Raw genomic sequence first — 12,016 nt, 5'->3', positions numbered from 1 at the left:
ATAATAAAAAAAAACAACTGATCAAAAGGAAATGCATATTTTTTTGCAGCTCTTACCATCTATGATCCATTAGTCCTCTGCCTTCCATATGGAATGTTTCATTATTCAAAAAACTCCATACCTGTATTATTTGGAGAAGCTCTAGAAAAGAATAAAATGCTTTATGTAATCACATTTCATATTTCAATATATCAATCATTTTCAAATTAGAAATCCCAAAATGTGAAAATAAAACCAATTAAATACTAAGATTGTTTAAATTGTCTTTCTATCACTCAGCTCACATGTCTGAATACTAAAATGGTGATAATCACAGATTAAAACTTTATCCTAAATATAAGGGAAATACCAATTCTGATGTGAAATATTTTAGGAAAATTTAGCAAAAAACTTTATGGGAAAGAGATGACTAGCTAAAAGAATTCCTTTCAGGTTTGAAGGAGAGAATATTACAATAACCACATGATTATATTATAATAGGCTGCATGAAAGAGAGTGTTGCCTAATTTCAGACTTTTCAATGAAATTGTATTAATTAAATACATAGAAGGAGAAAAAAACAGTGAGGTATTTGGGACCTCAATATTTAGTCATAGCTTCAAATAAATAAGTGATCTTCAAATACCCACAAGATTATTCTGAATGGTCCATTTCATATAAAAGTACAAAGAAAGCTCGATGTTTTCCTCTTTACTGATTATTTTGGATAACAGCCTCCGACAGCATGCCACTAATTCATTCTGCTTAAAACAGGCGCTTGAGCTGGGTTGACATTTTACGTAGTCTCTGGGGATCCTAGTTGACATTTTAAAGGGCTTCTAAGCATTTTATAATACCCTAAAATCTGGTTTTAATAAGCCATTCTGCTGAAATTGTTAACATAAGGAATCACCTTTTACTGTTTGGCACTAGATCAGGGGATGGGGGACATCTTTTTCTGATTAGATATACAGTAGTTGGAGTAAAATGTGCAAATTCATTACAGACCCTACGGAGATGACAATGAGGCTCAGCTCAAACTCTTCATTTTTATTGTATTGCCAGATTTAGAAAGGAAAAGAGCACTTTCAAGACCATCTTTTTCCCGCTTATTTTGAACATGAAATATTTTTGATTGAATCTCCCGCTTTGTCATCAGAAGAAATACCCAAATGTCCTTCTCTATTTTTAATTGTAAAAGGCCAGCCTTTTGACAACAAGGGACTTAGTCCCTGCACATAGTCCAGGGTTAGCAGCAAGCCACACCCAGACCAAGTAAAGGTTTTCATCTCTTTTGGAAACAGCTGAAATGCTTTCCTGCCATTCCCATATAGTGGGCTTCAGGGGTTTACATCGCAGCTACATGCAGTGGTTGTTGTACCTGCAAAGCCATTGAAACCAAAACCTAACTTGTCATTTGGTTAACGCTATTTAAAAGTTATTAAATGAAAACTGCATTTGCCACGCAACTGAAACACTAGCTTGCCCTGTCATAAAACGGAGTATTTGGCCATTTTGCCCAATCAGTGCTTAGGGTATGTTAATTCTTAATTTTAAAAGGATGAGTAACTATGACATGGCCATATTTTAAAGTGTAGCTAAGGATTCTGTGATACTTCCAGAGAAATTATATTATCAAATATTTAAATATTTTGTGATTCTGGGTCATGCCAGATTTAGAAGCCAACTTCTCTGAAAATTTATTCATCTTTTATTATAGAGAGATGGATGGATGGATCAAATTTCATATATCTATGTATTATATATACACATAGAGATACATATATACCCCTTTTTCTCTGCATTTTAGCCAGACCAAATTTCTTTCAATTCTTCTAATCCCGCTTCCCACCGCAAAGGCCCCGACCATCCCATTCTCCCTCCATAGAATGCTCTTCTCTTTCTGATACCTATAAGAGTCATTTCTGCAGCAAAGGCTTCCTCGCCTACAGAGGATTGATCCCACATCCTTATCGTATGTTCTCATAGCATCCTGTACTTTCCACAATCATAATTAAAATATAATTTTTGTAATTAGCTGTTTTATGTATTTCTTCTCCACTGCAATCTAAGCTCCAAGAAGATAAGAACCATAATGATTCAGCACTGCATATCCCATAATTAATAAATATAGCATCATGCATACAGTGGGAAATCTAAAGAGAGTTCTCACATCCCAAGGCAGGTTTTTCTGAGGCACGAACATTTCCTTTCCTTAGAGCAACATATTCTTTTTGAGTGTACACAACATGTAGACTTAGGGAAGAATCACTGGCAATTCCTATTGTAAATGAGGATGCTAGTTTCTTTGTTTTATGTAGTGATAAAGATAGCTAGTGAATTTGGGAGTAGAATTGTAGCAAATGATTCTACTTGTAATTTTTACCCCTCCCACTGCCCTCCCCCAATTTTAGGTCAATCATCCTTGATCCATCTTTCAGCATATCCCTATAATTATTTATTAGGTTGGTACAAAAGTAATTGTGGTTTAAAACATTAAAAATAATTGCAAAATCCGCAATTCCTTTTGCACCAATTTAATAGTAAATTACTTCTTATAATCTCACTTTTTCACTCCCTAATAAGGAGGTTCAAAATTCTGGTATACTCTACATACTTGTAAGAAACGCCACAAGAAGAATTTTTCCAGTTCAGTGGTATTATAGTTTCGCTTGTGTTTATATTTGCCTTGAGGACAACATAATCGTTTTCTGTACCTCTAGAGAATAATGTTGGGCGAGATGGAATTTGAAATTGTACCTACAAATGATACGGTCTGACCAGCTGACAATGTTGGACAATGCTATTTAAACACAAGTTCTGTTGTAAAATCATATTGGCTGTCTAGACTGGAAAAATCTGTTTATAAATCTTTGTAACACCTATGTGCATATACTCGCCCAGACAACATCTGTTCCAATAGGAAAAACTTCTAAGGGAAGAGATATTGTCCCTTTCACTGCCTTCCTTTAATAAATATAGCAGCCCATGTTGGAGAATTCTCTGCAAGAAATGTTCATCAGTAAGCCTTTTGCATTTGAGATATGGAGTTATGGCTGCGTAATGAACCTTTTCAAAAGCTTTTAAGATCTTGCTTAGATGACTCTGGAAGGCAGGTAAAAGCAGCAGTGCCAGGAAATACGGGGAAGGATCTCCTCATTATTTGGATCTTTTTGCATTTGTGTAAGGTTGAGCTGAATTCTTACAGATAAACACACTCTATCTGCAAATAGACAGATTTATTTTTCACATGCTTAATAAAAAATAAACACTATTACTACTACTTCTTTTACTACTACACATAGTCAGACTGACAGAATCTAAGCTTTAAATCACACCTATATTTAAAATCAGCATAAACTATTTTTAATTACGCTTCAAACAGTTGTTTTTTGCAATCCTAGTTGAATCCAAAGTGAAAAGAAGGGGAAAATCAATTTGGGTTAACATTAATGCATACTATGTTATAAGAAGTGACATCTTTATATATTATTGGCAGTGTTTTATTATGAGCCAAGTCTTGCTCACATATTACTAATGTAATTCTGACCACTGCTCAAGCGTATCTAGTAGGTGGGTATCAACATCGTAGGTATTGAAAGACATGCATTGCAGCACACTTTCAATTTCAACACACCTGATTCTGAGTCACAGATCCACAATTTAATAGTTGTGTGACCTTTGGTATGTTACTGCATCTATTTAAACTTCAGTTTTCTCAACCTATGGAAATAGGTATAAATTCTGTCTATCTTCCTAGATTTGGGGAAAAGGTAAAAATGAGACAATTTATATAAAGTTTTTAGCACGGTATCTAGTACACAGTAGTTATCCAGTGCATGTTCACTAATATAATATTTTATAATTAAAATTTTAATGTAATGAATTTTTAAACTGTAATCATTCATGCAAGCATACTTAAACATTTTGAGAAGAATGAGAATTAGGTATAATAACTGTTAGAAACCTTTGTAATAGTAATGTACCCCCATATTAAAAAAAATACTCAATAACTAGATAATTAGCCTCAGATTCAAAATATGTAATGAGTTTTTGCATAACATTTTAGTTCACACTTGAATTGTGTAATTGTCTAATCTAGAAATGAAAGCTACATCCATTAAATTACCTGTGAGCTCCTAAGTATATAATATACAAGTTTGGCTAAATTGGTCATTCTAGCCAGAAAAAAAATTATATATATATATCCATCCCAGTATTTGTACTTTTGGGTACACAGTTTCTGTGAGGACACAGCCACCAACACCTCCGTTCTTGTGGAACCTCATCTCTTGACTCAAAGCTCAGTATTTCTAGGTTTCAGCCAGCATTTTGACTTTAGATTGTCCCTGTTCTGAGGTGTATCTTTTTAAGATCCTTAGCAGCTGTGCCAGCTGGAATCCTAACCTTCTTTTCCTCATAGGATCTCGCTGGAAAGCTATGACAAACCTAGAGAAACAGCCATATTACGAGGAGCAAGCCCGCCTCAGCAAGCAGCACCTGGAAAAGTACCCTGACTACAAATACAAACCGAGGCCAAAGCGCACCTGCCTGGTGGACGGCAAAAAGTTGCGCATTGGCGAATACAAGGCAATCATGCGGAACAGACGGCAGGAAATGCGGCAGTACTTCAATGTCGGGTGAGGACCTTTCGGTCTTTTTCCCTAGGGACCACACCTGCCACTCTGAACGGGATGGGAAACATCCTTGTTTAGTTGGCAAAGAGCCGAAACGCACTGTATTTTCAGAGAACAAACTCTTTCTGCCACATGATCCTGGAAAAGAATATATCCATGTGAATTTGCTCCAAGCTTCTAGAACAATGGGTCTGATGCAAGCGTTGTTAACGGCTGGTATGAAAACCCAGTATTTGAAAATAAATCATTTTAAAGTCTGCTATTAAAAACGTAGAAGCATTACGGGTACATTTCCTCATTGGCTTTCATTGTGCCCTAGGCTTCACAGAGATAAATGCTACAACTAACCATTTAGTTGAGATAATACAATATAAAAATTAATTAAAAGAAAGAAACACTTGTTTCTGAATATAGAGGGCCTTCTGGGTTTTGAAGGTACATGTGTGGCCTTTGTAGATCACACAAGGTAGGGATTCTATTCAGGGCACAGCAAGGTGTGAATGAGAAAGTTCTCTCCTGGACTAAGATTGCCTCTCTCAGGATGTTTCCCCCTGATTCCTATGACAAGGCTGTTGACCTTGTCATAATCTGCTGCCTGCAACTGCAGTGCTCCTGCACAATTCTCTCAAAAGACAGAGAAATCAAGTTGCTCGTGTTTGGAACAGAAGTTAGTAAGATCCTGAGAGCTTCTTTCAATAAATACTGCCATGGAAATGGTCAGAGGATACGTTAGGAAAATAACCTTCTCAAATCTGCCTGCTCCCCTCTCTTCTCTTGAAAGTGTCACCCTGCTCTGTCCAAGAGTCTGTGATTTATACCCCTGTGCATGGCTCTTCTCAAAGCTGAGAACCAAACCCAACACTTCTTGGGGAAGTAGTGAACATATGAGAGCTCTAATGCTTTAGGGTTTGTCCATTAAAACTGAATGGTCTTTCAGTGTAATTCTTTTTTTTAAAAAAAGTTTCTGCATGTTATCATGAAGGAAAAAATGAACTTGGAGTCAAGGACTTGGGTTCTTTTGCTTAATCTTTCTGCGCCTCAGGTTTTTTGTTTCTTTTTTTTTCATAAAATAAAATAGTAACAAAACAATTATTTTAAGAATCAAATGGGTAACATATCCATCTTGTAATCTATAAAGCACTTACAGAAGTAAGGCATTGGAATCAAAGTAGGGTACAGTTTTTTAAATGTTGGGCAATAGGGTGAAAATCACTGCCTTAGAGTTGGACAAACTGAGCAAATTAATTATGTAGTAAGGTCTCCAGCAAACTCTTCTCTTACCATGGTCTCTTTTTGGGAATTTCGCTCTGACAGGCAACAAGCACAGATCCCCATCGCTACTGCTGGTGTTGTGTATCCTGGAACCATCACCATGGCCGGAATGCCCTCCCCTCACCTGCCCTCAGAGCACTCAAGCGTGTCTAGCAGCCCAGAGCCCGGTATGCCTGTCATCCAGAGCACTTACGGTGTGAAAGGAGAGGAGCCACATATCAAAGAAGAGATACAGGCTGAGGACATCAACGGAGAAATCTATGATGAGTACGACGAGGAAGAGGATGATGCAGATGTAGATTATGGGAGTGACAGTGAAAACCATATCGCAGGACAAGCCAACTGATAAGGGTCAAAAAGATTGTTGTGACCTTAGGACTTAAAGAAGCCCTAGCTGGTTCATCCTTACCAGTGGCCAAGCACATTAACTTTCTCATACACTGACTGTTACTTTAACTGTTAGTCTTAAATAGTTGGGACATCAGCTGACTAATAGACCTCAGCCTCAAAAGGCTTCGAAAGGAAAAAAAAAAAATACAACAAGCAAACAACAATATCAACAACAAGAGATTGAAATAAGCTATGGGTAATATAATGCCAGTAATTCAGCTGCTACATCCAAGCACTGAAGTCTTACCCGTCAACTTTTTTTTTTAATAAACTTTATGGCTGTTTGTTCTACAATGTTCTAGAAATTCTCACTCAGGTACACAGTGCCAACAAGTGGCTTGTGAATGTGTTTTGTTGTTTTGTGCTACAATTTTTAAAAAGAAATTAAGTTTTGTTTTGTTTAGGGGGGTTTCCGGGTTTTTCCTTTTCTTTTCCTTCCTTCCTGTTTTTTTTTTTTTTTTCCCTTTCTTTCTACTTCCATTTTTTTTTTTTGTAATGCACCTGACAGAAAAAAGAAAGATGAATTTCTCTTCACTTCTCTCCACCATCTCCATCTCTATACTTTAAAGATGGAAGTCTGTGCATGGGAGGGGGAAGAGGGAAAAAGAGCCTGTTTTTAACTTCCTTGCAATTCCATCACAAAATAAGCAATTATTTTCTTTAGAGGACTTTCTTTGTTGCACACCACACTACATCTTTGAGCAAGTGCCAAATTTGTACTGAAGTGTTGACCCAGTTCATTTCTTCCCTTTCCTTTTTCCTGTTCCTTCTTAAGTTAGGACAGTGTTATATCTTAGACAATCCCTTGAAAAACCTGAAATACCAGCAGCTGGTGAGATTTGACTTTTTTTTTCTTTAATGGAAACTGTAGGTGCTGTTCTCAGGTGAAAAGAGAGAGAGAGAGAGAGAGAGAGAGAGAGAGAGAGAGAGAGAGAGAGAGAGAGAGAAGAAATTTAGAGAAAAATATTTTCTGATCTTGGATTTTTGTGTGTATGTATGTGTGTGATTATGGTACTAATAGGAAACACGTTGGACCGTTGTGAGTTAAACCCACATCTGGGGATGAAATCCCACATCCTCCTAAGTGACTGGTCTGGAAGCAACCTTGACCTTGACTTTGCACTTCAAATGACAACCATTTTAGGGCTCAGAAATTATATTTTTAAATTTCTAATACGATTATTATTGGATGAATCAGGTGGCCCTGTGTAATAGACGTGTGCATGTATAATATGGAAGCTACTAGCAAACTGCTCCCAGATGTCTCTTCTCCCTGGTCAGTTGGTTTCACTATTGTTTGCTACTTAATGATTTCTGTTGGTTTTCCTGTTGATAACTTCAAGCAAAACAATTGTTGTTTTCCTTGAATATATTTGGCCATTTTCCAGAAATACAGAATTAACTTATTTCTTCAACATTGCATTCTCTCCTGATCAGGAAATGGAACTGATGATTTTATAAGGTATTTTTTTCATCTCTCCATTGAATGAGGTGGAGGCCATTTGCATTTTGGAATTGTGGGCCATGTGCATTTCAGGCCATAAAAATCAAGATTTGATTAAAAATCATTGCAGCCCAATAAAATGGAGCCTGGCTGAACCAAGCAACCCTTGCCACTACTCTTCCATTGCTGTAAGATGAATCCGCTGGAGTCCAAATTTGGGTTCCAGGAGAGTATGTGCCTAGAGCAACAACTGATGATGACGAGACTGCTTATTTATATTTCGCAAGCCAAATGCCAAGGTAGAGGTAGGGCCTGTACAAATAAATGCACAATCATTTAAAGTCAGTTGCCATTATTTGTGCTGAAGCATCAGACAGGAAATACTCCAACCAGTAGCTTGGATGTGCCATGGTTTTAACTCCAGTCATCCTTTTCCTATGTCAACCCACCCCCCCACCAAACCCAACTGGAAAATTTGATTTTTACATATAAATAAGAAAAAAGTCCTTTTTATTTTTCTCTCTCTCAAAAGACTTGCTCTGGGGTTTTGCTTGGAGGAGCTGATCATATCCTGCATGTCAGAGATTTTGTTTTGTTTGTTTTTCTGTTTGTTTTTGATGACTGTATTTTCATTGGAACTGCCTCTTTTTGCTAGTGTTGTAATAATGATGATGATAAAATAATAATAATAATAGTAATAATAATAATAATGGTCAGCTGTTCCCAGATTAGTAAGTTATGTATAATTTATTTCTCCCTTTCTATTTTATTCTGCTCTGATTTGGAAGTGCAGCCAATAAGCTGTTAGATATTTAAAATGAATTTCCATCTCATATATATATATATATATGTATGTATATATATATATATATACACACACACACACACACACATACACACACACGTATATATGTATACATATATATGTATGTGTATATATGTTTATATGTGTGTGTGTATACACACACACACACACACACACACACACACACACACATTCACCCCACACAATTTTACTTCTCCTTCCTTCCATAAATTTTCTCCTTTTTAAAAATTTGGCCCCAACAATGTCAAGTTCTGGTGTTTAATACAAAGGAGTGAATAGGAGGGTCGTGCTCAATCTTAATTAACTTATGCTTTCATCAGTCATTTTAGTTATTTAATTGCCACAGTCATCTAGAGCCAATTTTGTTTTTGTTTTCGTTTTGTTTTTAAGCACTCTGGGTAAGAAAAAAATAGACACTTGTTTTTATATCGTTATTATGTACAATGTGAAAACAGATTTTAAAAAATTTATTCTCTGTCTTCATTAAGAAATTCTTTCTGATTTCTGTGGGTTCACCTCTCACGTTTGCTGGATACTTATTTTACACCGTGTTATAAAGATGCTGGTTTTCATTTCATGACTTTGGGCTACAAGAATACTTTGTTTTAGCTCCAGGTAGATGCCACTGAGGGCATTCATGGCTAAAACCAATCCCAACATACTAAGGAAATGACAAAATATTTCTGTTTGCTCTTTTTTTGTTTGTTTTTTACTTTGTTCTGTTTGAAGGGGAAAACAAAATTGTTAATGGTGACCTTTAACTGCTGATATTCGGAAGTTAATTGTATTTAGTTAAATTTATGTCAGAGACTAAACTGTTAATGGACTGAAACTAAAAGCAAGTTCATAGCCCTGCATTATATTCTCTTGTTCTGACTTCTAACTCACTGGTGTCACACCTTTTTTTTTTTTTTTTTGCCTTAGTTTTCCCCAAAAGAAAACAAAACAAAAATACTATATTAATGTTTAAAAATGCTTTGAAGTCATTTGATAAAGGTGCTATGAATAGCAACATACTGTGTTAACACATTGCCTTTTTGGCATTTGATTGGTTTATAATTTTTGTAAAGGATTCTAAAACCTTGTATTCTTTTTTTGTGCCCCATGATGACCAAAAAATATAAGATAGAGGAAATGAAAGATCAAACTAAAATGAACATAAAGTCTCCTTCGTCTCGCCTTTCTTTTCCTACCTCCCATTCACCTCTCTCTCTCTCTCTCTCATTCTCTCTCTCATTCTCCCTCTCTCTCTCATTCTCCCTCTCTCTCTCTCTCTCTCTCTCTCTCTCTCTCTCTCTCTCTCTCTCCAGTACTGAGGAATAATTTTGCCAGAATTCTGTTTTTTTATGGCTGTTGTAATCAGTTCCTTTAAAAATAGTCATGTTTTAATATGAATCTAAGAGAACATTACTAGAGAAAAATAAGTTAAAGTTGCTCATTTGTAAATTACTAATAATTTGGCTAGTTATTACAATTGGATAAAATATAAAAGTATTCTTCAGTACATTTATACCTACATTAGTTTAATTAATTTTTAACATTTATTTGACATCTGCAGTTAAGAGTTAACCATGTATAAAATCCCTCCCAGAGAACATAATCATTCTTGAAACCAAATCTACTTATAAGGAACAATTTAAAAGAGTTTTCTTTGATAAAATTAGTTTATAGATTTGATTTTTGGAGTAGACCTTTACCTTAATTTTTAAAGAAAATTATTTTTAACTATTTAATTGTCCAATTTCAGATATTTTCTTAATCCAGAAGTTGTTATTGTTCCCATAAAAAAACTCTTATATCATGTTTAAAACATCAAAAATAATTACATTTTCAATCATTCTAATGAGTAAATTATTGAATTGTAATAAACAACTGTGTATTTACAAGCAGGTTTATAAGATATTTGTCTATCAAATTAATAGTAAAATAAAAGTATGGGGTCTGCAAGGAAAAATATGAAGCCCACTTAAAGTGGTTCAGAGATCTCTTTGTCTTATAGGGCATAGGTTTTCGTTTAGACAGGCTTTTACAGTATTTAATTTTAAAGTTTCCTATAACTATCAGTTTCCCAGGTTGAAGATGATGTTGTGTTGAGTTTTCTACTGATTGATTCCTGTACTCCCCAGTGTTTCTGTCACTGGTTCACTAAAACAGTATTTATATAGCTCCGCTGGCTCTAAAGCTCTTAGTCCTTCTAACATTTTGGATTTTATGAGTGTAAATGGGAAAAAGTAGAAAAGAGACAATCAAATGCCTGGAGCTTAAAACAAAGTATGTGCAACCTACCATCTCACTTGAAATTTAATAAAATAAATAATTATGTAAATATAACATAGAGTTATAGATTTATATTTTGTTCATAACACATAGTGTAATATAAGTTGTATATTTTCATGTTTTTGGTTTTATGTTATCATTCATGCCACAATAAAAATAAAACAGGAGTTTATGTACTCTTAAAAAAAAAAAGATGTGGGTTGCCACCAACCTGTTTTTTTTTTGTTGTTTTTTTTGTTTTGTTTTTTGTTTTTGCATTCTCTTTTTTCAGTATTACTGCCATGCAAGGCACCAATAAAAACAGCAAATGTGTTCTTTACCTATTATGCTGTGTTTCTTTTCACAAGTCTTGTTATGAAAGGGGTAATCATTAATTTTATTATGAAAAGAGCTAAAGTATGGAAAATAATTTAATTTTGCTTTCAATATAAATAACCCATCCCCTTCCTGAAGCTGACTTTGAACTGAAATCTAAGGGTTTAATTCTTAAAGGGGACATTCCAAGAAGGATAGCCAGAGCGTGTATATATAATGCATCTCATCAGAGAAGTAGTAGCTTCACTATAATGCGAAAGATACCCCTCTGATACGTAATTGAGTCTAATACATTTAAAAACCCTACAGCCAAAAGCACCCTTAATGTAGTTTTCCCAAGACTGACACTGTTATTGGGGTGAGGTTTCTACACCCGAATTGTCATTCATCTTGTTGTTTGTATAGAAAAAAATTCAAAATTTCAGATTATGAAATTACTAATAACTAATTACTGGTATCTAATTTGGGATAATGTATATTTCTAAATTGTTTAACACCAACATTAGCTTCTGAATTCCACCTTCAACTTTTTAAGCAAATATAAAACACAAGAAGTCTCCTTTCCTTCCAATGGCCATTTTTGCTTGTCTTTTCTACCATAGTTTTTTTTTTTTTTTTTCCTATCTTGATAGGTCTGTGTGTAATAGTTTCCTGTAAGGCTTTTTGTTTAGTTGGTTGACTGTTTTTTAAATAAGTATGAAGACACTGGTTCAGATAACATCTGGTGCAAATGAACATAAAGTATATAAAGAGGATATATTCTGCTAACTCTTTGCCCATTGTATCTCTTAACAGAAGTGTTTTACAAAGACTGGTCCATGGACCACCTGCTTCAGAATTAACTGTTACAAATGTAGAGGCCTCTGCCCAACTGCA

General features: G+C 35.1%; 1 protein-coding gene across 3 annotated transcripts in view; it reads left to right on the top strand.

Moving 5' to 3' along the window:
• SOX5 (SRY-box transcription factor 5) overlaps positions 1-6,728 on the top strand; it is a 478,480-nt gene extending 471,752 nt beyond the window's left edge. For 2 of the 3 annotated variants that reach the window (XM_033118758.1, XM_033118759.1), the window contains exons 14-15: positions 4,403-4,619; positions 5,931-6,728. In XM_033118758.1, the coding sequence (XP_032974649.1) occupies positions 4,403-4,619; positions 5,931-6,234 (521 nt within the window). In that variant the 3' untranslated portion in view covers positions 6,235-6,728. The remainder of the gene's footprint in view (positions 1-4,402; positions 4,620-5,930) is intronic. The other variant, XM_033118757.1, reaches the window with a different exon arrangement.
• The last annotated feature ends 5,288 nt before the right edge of the window (positions 6,729-12,016 follow it).

Source organism: Rhinolophus ferrumequinum, chromosome 10 (genome assembly GCF_004115265.2).
Source record: "Rhinolophus ferrumequinum isolate MPI-CBG mRhiFer1 chromosome 10, mRhiFer1_v1.p, whole genome shotgun sequence".
NCBI lineage: Eukaryota > Metazoa > Chordata > Mammalia > Chiroptera > Rhinolophidae > Rhinolophus > Rhinolophus ferrumequinum.
This window is presented reverse-complemented; position numbering and strand designations above follow the sequence as displayed.